Raw genomic sequence first — 18,682 nt, forward strand, 5'->3', positions numbered from 1 at the left:
GTTACTCACATTACTCAGACTAGACTAATTTACCTCAATAATGCTAAAATTATCCGAACTGAATTCCATTTACAACTAGCAAAGTCAACAAAGACGGTTTATCGAATTGACGTATATCTAAGGACGGGCTAATGGGGCACTAAAAATGGTACTAGTACAGCGGTGTTACTCACGAATTCCAGCCAATCATGCAGCCTAACGCAACTAGTGGCGACCAATAACGCGCGTAATGTGAACACGTGAACAAATCGCGCGCGTGATGCGAACTCATCAACCAATCGCGTTGCAGCGGTTTCACACCGCTGTACTGGCCCCTGTCATGCCTCATTGTTACTGCCCGTAAAGCCAGTCCCTAGATATGTATGTCAATGGTTTATCGTCATTAAAGTAAAGGTCTAAAGTTTGAAGGTGAACTATAAACTATGCGTCGTCTAAATTGTTCTAGAGTGACACTAGTAAAGGTTCTACCTGCAGAATAAACTTAATATTGTGACCCGTTTCAGGAAAACTTGTACCTAAATATTTGTAATTAAATATCACATTTGGCTGAGATAAGTGATTCTAGGTCTCCTACAACCCATCACTTATCTCAGCCAAATAAAAAATAATGCGTCGTATGTGGAAATTAAAAGACTGGCACAAGAAAGAGATGATTGGCGATTGCTCCACCGACAAGAGCAAAGCTCTTAAGTTATGATGATGATGAAATATCACATTATCAGATCCTTATAATATGACAATGGGACCAGTGAGAACTATACCTACCCTTTCAAATAGAAATAGTTATTTTCACCACACCTGCTCGTAAAGGCTTTCTTTATTATTCAAAAACTGATGAGAAAGTTGCATTTTATCCACAAGACTCGCAAAGTAAGTTAGAGTTGTTCCCTCATGTTGGCTGGTGGAATTTTACTTTTATGTAATGATTTTAAATGATAAATATTTAATAGCGTTCATTTACAAAGGACCATAATTATGTGTACCTAATGCTTGAATACGAGAGATGGAACGAAGTCCCAGCTCGGTGCTTGGAAGTATATAACTACTTACTTAACCTAATATTATGCCTCAATACACACAACCCATAGTCGTATAATATACGGCTTGTTTGTTTTATAAGTTTGTTAGCAAAGGAACTCTAATTCCAGTACAATAATAGCATTACCAATGTTTATAATGGATGCGCCGGCCGCACGCTCGAAGTGCAAGGTCGAAACAACCGTGCAACTGCAACTTTTGCCAACTATTTTAACCCTCTGCCATTGTACACATTGCTAATATTTATTACCCGAAGATATCATGTTTTGGCATGGAGCTTCCTTAATTATTTATATTTTTAAAGGTCTCACATTAAATGGCAAGGTCTTTTATAGGTTCTTTAATAAATTAGTCAGATAAGGCTTGGTCACACAGGCGCGTTTTCCGGGCAGGGCGTGAGCGGGGCGCACCGCTTTTATTATTATTATTTATTTAATAAAAATACAGAGTTGTTCTTAAAAATAGTCATAGCCCCGCAAAACTCAACAATGTCTTGGCTATGGGGTCATCAGGCTCTAGTTATTGACTTAATAACTTATAGTCTTTTAAATTTAAATTTACATATAGAGCGCTCACGCCCCGCCCAGAAAACGCGCCTGTGTAACGGAACCTTTACAATGTACCTACAGTCAGCAAAATTGTAAGTATAAAAAAACTGAAATTACATTGGTCTTCATCTTCAACCGCTAGTCGAGATTCCAGGCGATAAACGGTTCACGTACAGAACACTTATCCAAGAATTAAAAAAAGTCACAGAGTTAACTTCGAATAAATAAAAAAACACAGTCAATATTAAATATTTATTGACAACATTTTATCAACTAAGGGCATATTTAACACAGAAACACCTCTCGGCATAAATAAATAATAGGATTTAGTTATTATAATAAAGCTTAGAAGCACACAACGACTCTATACAGATAACTGCCTTATAATTTTATCTAAGGATTCTAAGGCATAGGGCATAATTAATATAAGTTGTATTGGGGTTACTTTGAAAGCGGGATAATTTCAAAAATGGCAAACATCTACTACTTAAACTAGAATCACTTTATCTACTGTAGCAACAGTAAGCAAAATGTCTTGGTAAGGGTTGTAGTAGCGTAAGTGTTACAAAAGTATAAAGTGCTTCTGGTTTCATAGAAATTTTCCATATTTATAGTTCGTATTTTTTAAAATTAGAAAGAACTTGCAAGAAGGTAAGCGATCTTGACATGTCTTTTAATTGAAAAACGCTTTTTTTAAATCAGTAACTATTGCTTATGAAAGCAGAAGAAGATAAATGATCGTATTAGATTCATAATTGTTACATATTTGGCGTAATTTATTTTTAAAATGTGTTTTTTAATTAAAAGACACATCAATACCACCACCAATTCGCACGAAGCGCTTTGCTTCTACTTTCCTTATGCGCACTGCCAAGGAATGGAATTCCTTGCCGGCGTCTATATTTCCGTGTTCTTATAACCCGGCAACCTTCAAATCAAGAGTGAACAGGCACCTTCTGGGCGAGCTCGCTCCATCGTAGGCCACGTCTACGCCTCGGCTAGTCTGTGGCCATGAGTAAGCCCATTCATAATAATAATAATAAAAAAAAATGTTTACCTTATTTCTAATGCTAAAAAAAAACGAACTATAAATTTACACCGTTTTCGAAGTTATCCCAATGCACCTTAGCGCAAGTGTCAGTATCGGAAGGGCTTGTGATTCCGGAAACAATATAAACTTTTGCAATTTAAAAACATTAAGTACCAATAAGCTTTTTGTAAAAAAAATACCATCCAACTTAAAGGCTAAAATTGTTTCACATTAGTAAAATCACCTGCTGCTATTCCTATAATCTTAACCCTTCGTATGCCTTTGTCAAATATCTGTTACTGAATTAATAACCTTGAAATTGTAAAAATGACAATCCAAACTGTGCGGTAGATACGTATAAGCAGGCCAAGGCATACAAAAGGTATATCTTAACCCATTTCAAGATGAATGTCCATGTCCAAGTCACACTTATAAAATTAAGTAAGTAAAATTTTACCGTTCACATAACTATGAGAAAACACACCACCCTCCTCACGTCATCCTCTAAGACACTCTAAGTACTTACACACACTACGAAAAATAACACTCATAAACGAAACTCTTTCTACCTGTCAACTTCGGTGTCAGGAGTCACTTTCAAAAGCTACACAGTACACAGCAACCATCCAAGTCTACACCAGAAATAGTCGCACACTTATGATTTCTCTTGACAACTTTTAGGTTGTCTTCTCCTCTCCAGTGCGACCTCGTACCCGTTGACGGCCTTCATCATAACGTCAAGCTTGACGCGGATCTGCGGTGTGGCGCACGCCTCCGAGTCGCCGACCACGCGGTTGTACCGGAGTACTGATGACAGGGCCGTCTTGATTGACATCAGGGCGTACTGGTAACCTGGGGGGTAAGTAAGGGTTACTTATTATTCGACTGTCGTACAAAATCGGAAGTCGTCATCTGATCTGACTGCACTCGCAGGTAAGCTTTGATGACCAAAACCTCCTGGGTATGCATATGAGTAATCCTTGAAAGAAAGCCCCAAACATAGCTTTTAAGTCCCTAAAAAAAATTACTATTTCGATCAGCAAGATCGCTTTTGTGTAGGTAATACATTAAGCATATTGTTTTTGTAAAACCAGTGTGAATCATAATCAATTGCTGCCTGACTGGTTTTCGCAAAGGCGTGCATTCGGTAACCGGCGCCTCATCGTCACTGACTCGCATGTAGCCCTGCGAGTAACCTGCGACCAACAAGGTTGTCCCCATAAACAATGGTTTTAGCATTGCAATTATTGCTTTTTTAATTACATCAGATTTAGTATTGCATACTCATACTAAACATTATTATTTATTATTAACTCCCCACAGGCCAAGAGTCTCAACCCCAAAGGGCGTGAAAGTATACTCAGGGCCAAGACCAATTTTTTAACTTAACTGGTTAATTGATCTTATATGCTTATGATTATGACAACGGACATACAGACAGACGCACGAGTGATCCTACCAGTTCCGTACAGTTTTGAGGTACTGAGCGGCTACCGCGAAAACCGAAATTCGCAAATTGCGGGGATTTTTCTCTGTCACTCTAATTACGCCTTCGTTGGAGGAAAAGAGAGTTCTGAAGTTCCCGACGAAGTGGGCACCTCTTTCGAAATCTAGATAGGTACAGGTTAAAGAACTGTATCAATGTCGGTGCCTACTACATATGGCGGTCAAAGAATTACGTAAAAAGTGGCCGGACGGCAACTTTACTGCATTCGTGATCTTGAAACAGTTATTAGTTTGACCCCTATAATGTTTGTTTTTTCACGGACACCGTGCGCTTGCATAATTCTTTGGCGAAAAATAAGAATTATTCTACAAGTGTACACTAATTAGTCTATTATTTTTTAGATTGTTACAGTGGGTATGTTGAGGCACAGAATAAATAATAGTACAAGGTACGGAAGACTCACTCTCTAACAAAACGCGTCTGTTACGATCAGGACAGATATGGCCGCTAGGTGGCGACAGCGCCACGCGCGGCTTATGGCTAGCCACCAAAATTGGTGTGGAACGGAACATTTAGCTACCTGTTGCAAAGCGACGAAATCGTGAGTGAGCCACGCCTGGTTGAGGGCAAATTTTGTTTTGCTTGGCAAAATGCTGGGACAGCACTGTTGGGTAAATGATGGTAAGTATTAAGCTTACCAATGCAGTTCCTCGGCCCGCTGCTAAATGGCATGAAGACGCACGGGTGTTTGAGGTTAAACCGCTCCGGCAAGAAGCGGTCCGGGTCAAACTACTCCGCGTCCGGACCCCAGTACTTCGGGTTACGGGTGCGTGCCCCTGATGAAGACCACTACACCAGTATCGTTAGAGAACCCAGGTCCCCCCCCCCTCCCGGTAAATTTCCGGAACAACGCTAGGAACACGCATAATATGATATTATCTTTATTAAACTCACCAATGCAGTTCCTCGGCCCGCTGCTGAAAGGCATGAAGGCGCACGGGTGTTTGAGGTTAAACCGCTCTGGCAAGAAGCGGTCCGGGTCAAACCTCTCCGCGTCCGGACCCCAGTACCTCGGGTTACGGGTGCGTACCCCTGATGAAGACCACTACACCAGTATCGTTAGAGAACACAGGTTCCCCCCCCCCCCCCCCCCGGTAAATTTCCGGAACAACGCTAGGAACACGCATAATATGATATTATCTTTATTAAACTCACCAATGCAGTTCCTCGGCCCGCTGCTAAATGGCATGAAGGCGCACGGGTGTTTGAGGTTAAACCGCTCTGGCAAGAAGCGGTCCGGGTCAAACCTCTCCGCGTCCGGACCCCAGTACTTCGGGTTCCGGTGCGTGCCCCAGATGGACACCACCACGCCTGAGCCGGCGGGCAGCATCCGACCCGAGGCTACATGAACAAATAGATGCAAATACAGAAAGTGTACGTGTATTGATAAAGCTAAGATGTAACATTTGATAACATTAAATTTAATAGCCAGATTTTACAATTGTTTGGAAATAGTTTGTTATGGTTGCAACCCACTATATTGCTTGACGATACGCGTCACATTGCTGACAAGAGTTGACCTTTTGATGGAATGCCCAAACGACAGTTTTAGACAAATCTAAGAAATATTTTTCTACTAATTACCCTACTACTACTATTCCTATTGAAAGGGATAGTTTAGTTGCTACCTTTATGATGATTATAAGTCTGCTATGAATTGTTTTATCTTGTGGTTAAATAAAGAATGTTTACTTTACTTCAATATAAGCCATCAAGCCGTTTCTTCTGCAGAGCCCTGAGGCAGAGCCCGTCAAGGGAAAAAATATCTAAGTGTAAAATTAAAGGTTATAACAAAATGAAGTGACTTACGCAACGTAATTTCTTCCTCAACCTTCCTGATGATGAAGGGCACGGGCGGGAACAGCCTCAGCGTCTCCTTGATGACGCGCTCCAAGTACTTCAGACGAAGCAGGTCCTCCTTCTCGAAGAGTCGGTCCGAGTCTCCGAACACTTCGTCAAGCCTGGAGGTAAACCACTCCATAAATCGAAGAATATCGTTTAACCCACTGACCGCCAAAGATGAGCTACAGCCCAATTTCGACCTTTGTGAATTCCGACAAGGTTCACGATGACGCGCCACACACAGTAGGCGTGGTGTTCAAAGGGTTAATGGTTAAAGAATGACTCACGCTAGACCGGGACAGAGCTTCCGGCGCTTCGTTTTCTATGGAAAGCACCACGTGATCACCGATCAGCCGTCATAAAAAAACCGGGCAAGTGCGAGTCGGACTCGCGCACGAAGGGTTCCGTACTGTAATGCAAAAAAAAAACAAAGCAAAAAAAACGGTCACCCATCCAAGTACTGACCAGTCCCGACGTTGCTTAACTTTGGTCAAAATTCACGTTTGTTGTATGGGAGCCTCATTTAAATCTTTATTTTATTCTGTTTTTAGTATTTGTTGTTATAGCGGCAACAGAAATACATCATCTGTGAAAATTTCAACTGTCTAGCTATCACGGTTCGTGAGATACAGCCTGGTGACAGACGGACGGACGGACGGAAGGACGGACCGACAGCGAAGTCTTAGTAATAGGGTCCCGTTTTACCCTTTGGGTACGGAACCCTAATGACATGTCGGACGCCTCGGCCTGATGGGCTCGGCCCGGTCTAGCGTGAGTCATCCTTTATGTCGATATGAATGGGTAATCGAACGTCACAGCGATCGTATGTGTAGTCGTGTGACGACACAACTAAGTTGCTCGAAACTTGATTAGTGCGCAACTAAAACATGTGACGTGAAATGACGCGTAGTCCGTTTAAGGTGAAGTGGAAACTATGGGATTGCACAATAAGTGTATTATTTTCACAGGGATTTTAGCTTTTATGGGGGCTTTCACACTATAACTGTAAACTCCGAGACTGTAAAGTCTGTAAGTTTAGCTTGGTCCGACTCTACCCTTATCTCACGTTATGTGGGGTCGGCACAACATGTTTTTCTCATGCATCCTCCTCTATCTGTCCTCACCTCAGCACTCACTCCTTTTTTTCTGATATCCTCTTTCACAAAATCCATCCATCGTTTTTTGGGTCTAACATCCGCTCTCCGTCCATCAACATTCATCCCTAACATCACATTCATACCTTATTACAGGCCCATACTGCCATGCTAACCTATTACTCCTAGATCTGATTTCTACTATTAAAATATGATGTCGTAAGCTGAACTTACTCCTCGAGAACTTTCTCTTGAATGTGCGGGTACTTGGCCATCATCATGAGCGTGTACCCGACGGCCGTGGCCGACGTGTCGGTGGCCGCGATGGTCAGGGTCAGAATCTCTTCACGCAGCTCCATGTCGCTGTAACCCTTCTCGCCGCCGGAAAAGTGGATGAGCAGATCCAGGAACGTCTTGTTTGAATAATCTGATAGATCTGTGAAATACAATTCTTGTTAACTAAGATTAGGTAGTTAATTTCGTTTTTTTTTTCAGGATCCAACACTACCTAACCACTGTCTAAAAATATAAATTAGTGTTTTATTCTTTGATATAAATAATGTACCGAATTCACGTTGTGTCTCAAGACGTGCCGCTTTTAATTCTTCTCGCTTCTTCATTATAACCTGCAAAATGGAAAAAAAAATATGACAGAATAAGTATAATTACTTGGTTATGATCTTAGATCTACTTTTTTAAAGACTATGCAGGCTGCGGCCAGACCGTTCTCGGGTTCTTATGCTTCATGTGCGATAAGGACCATTCTTTTAAGAATTTCACTCCTTATTGCACTTGAAGCATTCCCCTGTGATGGAAAACCGCATATTTCGGCTGCTGGCTTTCAAATAATAATGTCGTGATGTGATGGTTTTACATTGATAAGAAATTCTCAACTCGAATGGGGCCAGAAAGCCCAAACTACCTTGAAGAGCCAATGTGTTCCGCACCAGTAAGTATGTACAGCAGATATGTTGAACCAAATGAGATTAATGGGGCCGTGGGGACCTAGCGCGCGTCGCCTCTATGGGGAGTTATCAAAGCGCCTCATAGAGGCCTCCGGTGACCAGAGGGCTGGCCTATATTTTGCCCAAAGGATCAGCATTGCCATCCAGCGGGGCAATGCGGCCAGCCTTCTGGGCACCCTACCTTCGGACCATGACTTAGGGCAAATTTTTTATTTATAAGTTTTAGTGATTTGTTATAAAGTTGTAAAAATGTTATTAAATAAAAATACCATAATGAGATTATCCTCATGTTCCTATTGAGATTAATAGATTATACAACAACGATGATTTCCCCAAGACTTACGTCATTAGTGAATCCATGCAAGATTCGCAAACAGTGCTTGTGCTTGCGGTACTGCGGGAAGAACTTGTACAGCCAATCAGGCTGCAGCCACAAGTGGAAGATGCGCTCGCAGACCAGCTGCAAGATGTTGTTCAGTTCCACCAGGAACGGGGACTTCTCGTCGTCTTGGGCGTTTATCTTCACGCCGAACGCGGTTTCTGTTGGGATATCAAGTCATCATTGGTTTGCCCATTCATGCATTTGGCAAAATATGTGTCTTTTCAGGGTTCCGTACCAAAATAGTAGAAGAAAGTTATGGTGCGACTCTGCCCGTCCTTCTTTGTGGCACATTGCTAACTAAATATCTTGAGAACTAATTACGCTATCGATTTAAAATTTTGAATAGTTAAGAACAAAGCTAACCCAGGCGCATTGAAAGTCCTATTTTTGTATTCACTCTCCTTCTACCTAGCGTTATCCCGGCCAGGGTCCACCATTCCACCATTCCATTGCCAGGGTCCACCTTCCTTCATTTTGCGCGATCCTGGGCATCGTCTCGTGTGAGCCCGTTCACGCTCATATCTGCTTTCACAAAAAATAATCATTTATTTATAGACATACCGCAAACAGAGTCAAGCGTGTACGAGCTGATGAACGGCCACACGCTGAGCTTGCCCGCGCCAGCCCGCTCGCCCAGCTTGCCAGCCAGCTTCATGCTCTGCTCGGCGAACACATGCACGAAGCCCTCCACGATCTTCGGACTGAATGCTGGTACGAGGATCTTCCGTCTTGGTCTCCAAATGGCAACTGAAAACATAAAGAGTGAGTATTGATGTAAAGTCGAACAAAGCTAACTCTGATTAGACTTTAAACTGAATGTATGAAAGTGCCACAATAGACGTCAAAATCCAATGAACTGTGACGTTTGTAATGACACCTCCGCACTTTGTCAGTGCAAAGTTGCTACAGAGTTAGCTTAGACGAACTTCAGATGAGAAAAGAAATACGTGAAAATGAAATGCAACATGCTGAGATGGGACCATTTCGTGACACTTTCTTTTTCACTGTTTTTTCTATGTATGTCTATTGTCTTTGTGTTTACGAATAAAAACCTATAGCATAGGCTAAATGTATGGTGCCATCTTTTCGAGCGATGGCGCCATACCTTTGGCCTATACCCGAGTAGATTGGTGACACTTTTTAACATTTAACAAATTTAACACATATCAGTTAAACAACAAGGGTCAAAGTCAAATGGCGTTTTAAAAATTTTGGTAGGCGGGCGAATGATGACAGTAATTTTACTGTGCCTATAAAAATTGTTTTGACAGTCTACCTCTTTTCTAAATTCTCTTTGGTATGACTGAGGCACTAGTCAAAAAGGGTACGAATTCCAAATAACTTATTAAAAAACTTTTCTAAACATGATAGATATTAAAAAAATGCGTACCTGGAGCGAATATTGCCCCGTAGCCAATAATTTTCCGTAGAAAGCGGTGCAGGTCGTCCTTCTCCAAGCACGTTTTCAGCACCACTTCAAGGTCCACTGGGTCCAGGGCGACTGTTTGAAAATTGGATTAATTGTAAACGATATTTTTTTATACCACTACGTGGCAAACAAGCATACATTTTTCTTATTGGTAAACGGTTACCGTAGCCTATCGATGCCAGTAACTCCATAGGTTTTGACCTGTTAGAAGTAACTACAATACTTTTTTGAAGAACCCCATAGGGATGCTTTCGTCCCTCGGATAAACATCAGCATAAAGTATGACTCACGTTAGACCGGGTCGTGTCCGGGCCGGAGCTTCCCATGTTTACTTTTCTATGACATGACAGGTCACGTGATGCTTTCCATGGAAAACGATACGCCGGAAGCTCCGGCCAGGGTACGACCCGGTCTAACGTGAGTCACCCTTTATAGTTGATTCCTGATATGGAAAATCTTCTTAGCTCAAGCATTCTACTGTTTGTATATTATAAGCAGTTTCTTCATAAAATTGTATTAAAATAAATAAATGTGCATAAGGGCTGATTTAGACGGCGCGCGACCTTGCATGCGATTTTAGTTAGGTACTCGTACATTGCGGACTGTTGGTTACGTTCAATTCAACCGATCGATCAAAACCCGCAATGTAATGAAACTCGCGTGCGAGTTCTCGCATCGTCTACATGGGCCCTAATGTATAAAACTCGTATAGTAAAAAATAATAATAAATAGCAGATAGAACAAACAACGTGCCAAAAGTTTGCGGTTAAAAGCGCATTCTACATTTTTCTTTTTGTGTGATACGTAACTTTTGGGACGTAGTTCTGAATATACCTCAGTCTAAAAAACCGGGCAAGTGCGAGTTGGACTCGCGCACGGAGGGTTCCGTACCATAATGCAAAAAAAGGCAAAAAGAAAACGGTCACCCATCCAAGTACTGACCCCGCCCGACGTTGCTTAACTTCGGTCAAAAATCACGTTTGTTGTATGGGAGCCCCACTTAAATTTTTACTTTATTCTGTTTTTAGTATTTGTTGTTATAGCGGCAACAGAAATACATCATCTGTGAAAATTTCAACTGTCTAGCTATCACGGTTCGTGAGATATAGCCTGGTGACAGACGGACGGACGGACGGACGGACAGCAGAGTCTTAGTAATTGGGTCCCGTTTTACCCTTTGGGTACGGAACCCTAAAAATATCTCACAAAATATACTTACGAAAATAAAGTATGTGGCCAAGCCAGCCCCTGATCATCCCATCGTTTTCCATGGCCGTGTAACTCAGGTCCTTCAGAGACGACATGATATCTGGAAACAGAATATACAGGTGGTCCACATGACTGATAGACAGACGAATATAATTATACCCCGCCTAACCCTGCAGCTGTGAATACGAGTATTACCCAATACACAATTTCCTGCTATTAAAAAAGTTGTGACTGGTCACACAAAATTTTAATTGCCTAAAATAAAATTCGACCACTTTTCGACCCCATCGGCCATTTTCTCTGCGCGCAATGTGGCCTGCCCATTGCCACTTCAGCTTGCTAATCCGGTAGGCTATGTCGGTGACTTTAGATCGTCTACGGATCTCCTCATTTCTGATTCGATCACGCAGAGAAACTCCGAGCATAGCCCTCTACATAGCTCGTTGAAAAGTGCTCGAGTGGAGACCACGGACTAGCAAGGACGTCCACCCACAAGATGGACGGACGACCTTGTTAAGGCCGCCGGAAGACGCTGGATGCAGGTCGCTTCCAACCGGTACGAATGGAGGTCCAAGACGAGGCCTATGTTCAGCAGTGGACGTCTTATGGCTGAGATGATGATGATGATGATAAAAATAAAATTCTATACGTATGTGTATATCTTCATCGACATCTTCATGTACATCAAACTGCGCGTAGTAGTAAAGTTGAATCGCTGACGGCACAATATACGTGGGATAATTTTTAAGCTCTAGTAAAGCCTTCTATTTGTTGCCACTGGTTTATTCTGACGCAACCACAATTATTGATATGATATGATACATTTGTCACGACTCCTAGTTATTCAATGATCCACCAACAGCTATAATTTGCGGTCAATAAATATTGAACGGTTATTTGTTATGTTACGTGGCATTATTACGAAACTTTGTTATTTAATATCAATGTTGCAGTTCATTTAAAATTAGGTTTTCCATTCTTTGTTTATGGTGTTTTTTACCCTTTGCCCATACTCTACAAGGTGAATTTATATTATAGGTAATACTGAATAGGTACCTATAATGTTTTATTATCAATTATCATACCCCGGTCATTTAATGCAAATTATATGTTTTGCAATAGGTAGGTACAATTTGGCAACAAGAATACCTACAATATGAACGCATACAGAAATACCGTGAAACCACTCAAATGTACTACAATAGGTATGGTCTACGTAATAAAGTTAAGTATTAATACCAGTAATTTTAGTAAAATAAATAAATAGGAAAATAGTTGAGTCACTTTTGGACCTTAGTTTTACAGTATCTTACGTTACGAAGCAAAGTAGACAATAAGTAGATCCGGTCTACATACACAGAACAGGTATACGAGTATGCCTACTTCAAAATTCACCTCACAGAATATGGCAATGAAAGTTAATATTCTCATAAATCCTAGGAAAAAGATTCTAGCATTATTTCGTCTTTGTGCCACAGCTCACGGAAACCATGGGTTGGCAACTATAGTTAGTATAGTTTTTTTACCATTAGAAATAAGGTAAACAATCTTGATGTGTATTTTAATTGAAAAATACGTTTTAAAATAAGTCACGGCAAATATTGTAACAACTTATGAATCTAATACGATCTTTTATATTATTCTGGTTTCATGAGCAATAAGTAGTTACTGATTTTAAAAAAGTGTTTTTCTATTAAAAGACTTGTCAAAATCGCTTACCTTCTTTCTAATGCTACAAAAACGAACTATAATCCTAAGAAATTGCAGATGCGCTAGTTTTAACTAAAGCGACTGCCACCTGACCTTTCAACCCATTAGTCTCTTACGCGGATTTAGTCTATTCCTCACGGTGGTTTCCTTCACCGAAAAGCGACAAATAAATAATTGATGAATGTTTGAGGTTCAGCGAGAAGACGAATGTTCGTTTCTCCTCTGTGTGACGCGTGTAACAGTTATTTACGATACAAGTGCGAAAAAATGGTAATTTGTATTTTAAAATTCGCCACTCGAAATAAATCTGTACGAGTATGTAATTCCACAGTCCCTTAGTTTTATTCACTTTTACGCTTTGTATCAAAAAATAAAGAAAGTACCTAATTCGAGTATAATTTTGCGCCTAAGCATACTGCGCGCTCGGAAAATGGCGCATTGTCGTTCCACAATAATAGCATAATTGAAAAATCATACCGCACTTACAGCATAAATAAAATATCGTTAGTATAGTCCGGTACTTCAAGTTATTATCGATTATTTCAAAGATATTCGTATTTATTTTGTAACGTAGAGTCAACTAAATTATTAGCTTAGCATCTCTACAAATATGTACGCAGGGCAGGGGTGCTAAATTAATAGTTATGCTGACATTGAAATTTCAGGAAGTATTTTCTTCTTTATAATACCACGAAATAACTTAGAAATCTCCGAATATTAATGTGCTTCCTGGCTAAATATTATTCTGTAGGTACTTTTAGAGTTATCAAACTTTTCCGAGGTACGTGGGTTTGCCCAGATAATGTATCTAATTGTTATTCTGTACCTACAGTAAGTCGTTTCCGACAGTAGAAAAAAGCGGCATATTTTAAACATGTAGGCATAGGCGCGAAGCGTTGTTTTGAATATATTACAAGTTTCGCGAAACAACATACCTAATAACTGAATTCACGACTATAGCTGAATCTATTAGTTACGCATTGATTGTTTATAATATGTACCTAACTAATACTATTGTGTCGTATTGTTTATGTTAGTGAAATAAAAAAAATGTACTAACCCTCCGTGGTTCCCGTGAACTTATGTGTAATCCCAATAAAAGGCAACTCTTCTTTCCCACCGGTAATGCGGGAGGCGAGCGCGTACATCCTCCGCCTCCGATAGCGGAACACCACCAGCCACAACAACGGCACAATCAAAAACAACCACACAATCATCATAGTGTCCAAAAACTTTTAAAAAGTCCGAAAAATCCGTTCAATAATCGTCCAAAACACTCTTCACAAATCCTTCAAAAACTCGTTCAAATTCAAATATCCTTTTTAAAAACGCCCGAAAATTAAAAACTATCTACAACTTTTGCGACTTTCGAAAATAGTGCATAATGGGAGCGCGAGTGCATCGACGTCTGAGAGTGAAATGATCACGAATGTCCATAACATATGTTTTTATGAGGATTTTCCTTTCGGTGACGTTTACGGTCCGATTCTCTGACGGGGTCGTTCAGTTCACGGCGCGTACACTACGAGGCTAATTCAAAATTATTACATTTCATTTGTCATCAAAATGATGTCGTTTTGTTATCATTCGTCCGCGTGTCGCTCGCGACAATACATTAACAAGTAGGTATGAGCGAAATGACGTGCGAAGGATAACCAAATGATATCATGTAAACATCAAAATGTACGTTCGAATCGACCTCTAGGAAGCTACGGTTAAACCATTTAAATGACCCTTAACTACTGCAGCGAACAATGAATGACTACTTAGTTGCCGTTTTAGATGGTCCTTGAACAAAACATGCACAGCTTCGAAATGGGCATTATTATAATTGTAAAGAAGTGGAGGCTTAGCTATTCGTTTTTAAGGATCTAATTCCGACAAAAAGATATATGGGTTTAAGTATATTCTGCGTGGATGTAGTAAATAGGCACATTATAGGGGCATTTTTGCTCACTATGAGCTTCGTCTATTATATACCTACTCCGTCGCAGGAAAATTGCTAGAAATGGAGGTGTTATGTACCTTTGTATACCTGTTGTGTGTATGTTCATCCTGTAACATTAGCTTTGCTACGCTCAGTCAATATACACCGTGTTTTTATTTAATTTCGTTAACTTCGGGGTATGGTTAAAAACGTTTAAGTGAACTAATTGGCATAGTTAATTTTCAAAAAAAAAAAATTTTTTTGCTTTTTTTAAAAGAAAATATTAAGTTTAAAAAGTAATTAAATGTAGCATATAGCGTTGTTGTAATACGGGCATTACATTTAACTCAACCAAACAATTGAAATCTGTGACATATCAATGTCATTTCGAACATCGATCGACCGAGATTGTACTTAAGTTTAGTAGCAAATGTATGAACTCATTCTAAACACTAACCAATATGTAAACCGGCCCTAAGGCAAGTGTACACTCTTGTAGAGGCTTTATAAGAAAAAAATAAATTATTGATTATCTCCGAAATGGAGTTAATTAGAATATCGGTGTCTTTGAGAAAGTTACTTAATTTAAGCTCAGGAATGCACCCTTGAAATTAACGGATATCAAAAAAAACACGGTGTATAAGTATTATTATAAACATAAATATGCCTTAGTCCGTTTTAAAATCTATTTAAATATAGCAAATAGCCATTCTTTGCTCACCTATGCATGTAAGTAGGTAAAATAGTAGGTAGGTACCTACAATAGTGGCGGCATAAAAAACTGAAAATATTAATATACAGTATGTAAATTAACGAAAAACATTTATTCAAGCCCGTTAATGAATGGGTCACACTAAGTAACTTATGCTATGGTACCAACCCCGAAATCGCGAAAAAAAATTGACTCTCCCATAGAAAATTCAATGCTAGACCACAAAATGTATGAAACAACCAAATTTTTTTTTCGCGATTTCTAGGTCGGTACCATAGTAAAAATTGCTCAGTGTGACCTACACATTAACGGGTTTGAGTAAATGTTTTTCGTTAGTTTACATACTGTACATTAAGTACATGTAAATACTTGTAAATACAATTCAACATTATTTAATTCAATAAATAAATAACTATGTATACTTAATAGCAAATTCGGATAAAAAAAATACAAGTATATAATTAAATTGAGTACAACATAGGGTAGATCGCTCTCCTTGGCGTTTTCTTTGTCCAATAACCTGCTCTTTGCTATGTTACTCGTAATAATCTATGGTGAACGGGATATGCCTATACCTAATCTGTATGAAATATTTATTCTCGTAACAACATAATTACTAAATAATACCCATACCTACTCGCAATTAAGCGAAATAAGGCAGAAACAAGAGCTCCGTGAACTACTCTTTTGTATTACGACATATCGACCTGCAATACTCTGGCAAGCCAGCTTAATTAGTAGGTAAATTAAAAATAGTGAAAAAAGTAGGCGCAATGCGCTGATCTTCTATATAAACTTTGAATTTCGCGTCTGTTCTATGACAAATTTTGTTTTCCGAGTAGGTTACGGGTAATGCTAGAAGGTTCACTAAAGTCAAGTTTACCCTGGTACATAATAGTACATTATTGTCGAGGCTCGGAAGTAGCTACTTGCAGGCTGAGGATTCGTTTTAAACGGACGACCTTGGGAGTCCGTTTAATTGAATCCGAAGCCAGCAAGTAGCCTTCCAGCCGAGTCATATATAGTGCTTTTCTCAAAAATGGTGCAAGAAATATAAATATCATAGAAATATTTTACAAAAGCAACGTTCTTACATATATATTTTGACAGAAAAAAGTCCTTGCCGCCTTTTTATTTTTTTTAATAAAAAAATAGAAGTGTATTTTTCTGCCGAAAATACGCCAACCTATTTGAGACATCTAAATAGTCGCGGTACTAATCATCTGTTTGGCTGTTTAATGGGCCTGTGCCTTCATTTGATATGGTCATTTCAACTTTTAAAAAATTTGGAATTCGACAAATAATGGAATTTGTATGCAACATTGCAGTCCCAAAATCGAGACTGCAATGTTTTTAACTTTTTAATTTTTGACTGACCATAAACTACGCGCTTCGCGATCTATTTTTTAGACGGCAAAGTCGACTTTGCCGTCCATTTTTGAGAAAATAGTATTACCCAAGCCTTTTGGATAAAATCCGAAAATTTAATAGTACATTACTACAGAGGCCGGGACAAAAGGGGTTGCCGGCCGAAGACATATAGACGGCCGAGCGAAGCGAGGCCGGATAGGTCTGAGCGCGGGCAACCCCATTTCCCGCCGAGGTATGTATAGTGCTTTTCTCAAACATGCAATGAAATAAATAAAATAAAAAATCCACGAAACCCAAGTTTTATTTATAGAAAAAACTAAAAGTAAACTACACCCAAAATATAACTAACACGTACCTATATCTTTATCACGCGTATGTTTTACACGAGTCGTGTATTTTTACTACCCGTATATTTTCATGTATCTTTGATTTTTTCGCCTTGTATCCGTCTGACTGTCGTTTTCGTCACATAAGTTTACATAGTCTTTCATGTTGATCTCATGTTTCACATACATCGTTGCTTTATGCATGGAGAAAATAAGTATAATTTCCACAGTGTTCACGATTTTGTAGTTACTTTCATTTCTTTAAAATATGCCACAAAACTGTTTCTAATAAACTGTAAGCCATTTTTCTTAGATTCTAAAATAATAAAATTGCCATAAGCAACCATATAGATACTTCGTCTTTGACTTGGCGGCAGAGACAGCAAGTTATTTAAAATCAATTCTGGTTACGCTGCCAATTCCAACTCCTACGATTACAATTAAAATTAATTTCATTATTTTGTCGGGACTCATATTAAAGTAAAAACAATCAACAACGCACCTTTATTTACCCACCAATAAAACAGAAATACAGAATGAAAATTTTTCAACTTTGCCTCCATAACAATTTAAAAAAATAACTACGCGTGTTTGAGTAGACCTTTTTACCGCTAACGTTTAGATGAAATATTTTAAATGTATTTATTTGTGTAGTTAAATTTATAATTTAAAATTACAGAATTTGGTTAATAATGTATTATTTATTAAGTTCATGTTGATTTTATACAAATAAAACTGCAAATTGTAGCAAACATTGTTTTTGTTTCTTTTTATAGGCGTAGTGGTAGAGTGTCATTACGAACCATAAAGCAAATACTGCCTCTAGTTTTTTTTAATGGCTGAATGCCACGATGCTGTGTCACAAATATCTGTGAAATGGAAATTAAAAAAGAGGACTTTGCCGGCCTAGGCCTGCAAGATTTGTATGAAATTCCATTAAATACCTCTTGTCCTAGCCGAACCTGAAACGTCATACTTCGCAGCCTATTATAAGGAACATAACATCAATATTGCATTGCATGTTTGAGAAAAAAACTTTAACGCCCTGTCTATCCCCGGGCTTTCTAAGTCCCGACGTCCTTTTAAAAGGACATAATCAACTCGAATTTTGAACTATAATGGAATAAAAGAAGGTTCCAAATCCACATCTGCAGAAATGACTCTGGGACTTGAGAGGTTAAATACGCGGGACATGTTAGGTTAGGACGACGATGACTTAACAGACAACGGTCTGACTCTGACGTTGTTAAGAACTAATCAATCGTAAAATTATATAGGAACTCTTGAGGTCAGTCCATTTAACGCTTACTCTATAATCTTATTGCTAGTTATGTATGAATAGAGCGATCTTATCACAGACAATACAATATATTATATTTATTTCATGACAAAAGTGGAATACGCAAACTTAAATTGAAACAAATGGTGGGCTCACAGGGCTCACAAAGTCACAACTAAAGAGTGATCTCTTAAGTAATATTTGTTACTTAGCGAAGTTTAAGTCAGTCATGAAAGACTCAACACAAAGCAATAGATGGCGTCACATGAACGAATATATTTTTTATTTGTTTTCCTTATACATTTTGGATTGC

The 18,682-nt window shown here is 39.1% G+C and overlaps 1 protein-coding gene across 1 annotated transcript; it reads right to left on the reverse strand.

Moving 5' to 3' along the window:
• Positions 1-1,824: 1,824 nt before the first annotated feature.
• LOC134666048 (cytochrome P450 4C1-like) lies at positions 1,825-14,180 on the reverse strand. Its single transcript, XM_063523154.1, has 10 exons — positions 13,815-14,180; positions 11,055-11,144; positions 9,797-9,907; positions 8,968-9,153; positions 8,368-8,564; positions 7,625-7,685; positions 7,294-7,495; positions 5,933-6,084; positions 5,279-5,464; positions 1,825-3,468 (listed from the first exon to the last, which is right to left on the reverse strand). Exons 1-10 carry the CDS (start codon positions 13,972-13,974, stop codon positions 3,272-3,274), a joined length of 1,542 nt encoding a protein of 513 aa, XP_063379224.1. The 5' UTR covers positions 13,975-14,180; the 3' UTR covers positions 1,825-3,271.
• Between the last annotated feature and the right edge of the window lie 4,502 nt (positions 14,181-18,682).

The sequence above is a fragment of the Cydia fagiglandana genome, chromosome 7, assembly GCF_963556715.1.
Source record: "Cydia fagiglandana chromosome 7, ilCydFagi1.1, whole genome shotgun sequence".
In the NCBI taxonomy this organism is placed as follows: domain Eukaryota; kingdom Metazoa; phylum Arthropoda; class Insecta; order Lepidoptera; family Tortricidae; genus Cydia; species Cydia fagiglandana.

What these genes read in the sequence shown, in the direction of transcription:
- LOC134666048 (XM_063523154.1), bottom strand. Translation starts at nt 13,974, where the DNA reads ATGATGATTGTGTGGTTGTTTTTGATTGTGCCGTTGTTGTGGCTGGTG. An exon ending in TGAGACACAACGTGAATTCG is followed by an intron (nt 7,496 to 7,624) that starts GTACATTATTTA and finishes TGTATTTCACAG; the next exon opens with ATCTATCAGATTATTCAAAC. An exon ending in TGAGGAAGAAATTACGTTGC is followed by an intron (nt 5,465 to 5,932) that starts GTAAGTCACTTC and finishes TTGTTCATGTAG; the next exon opens with CCTCGGGTCGGATGCTGCCC.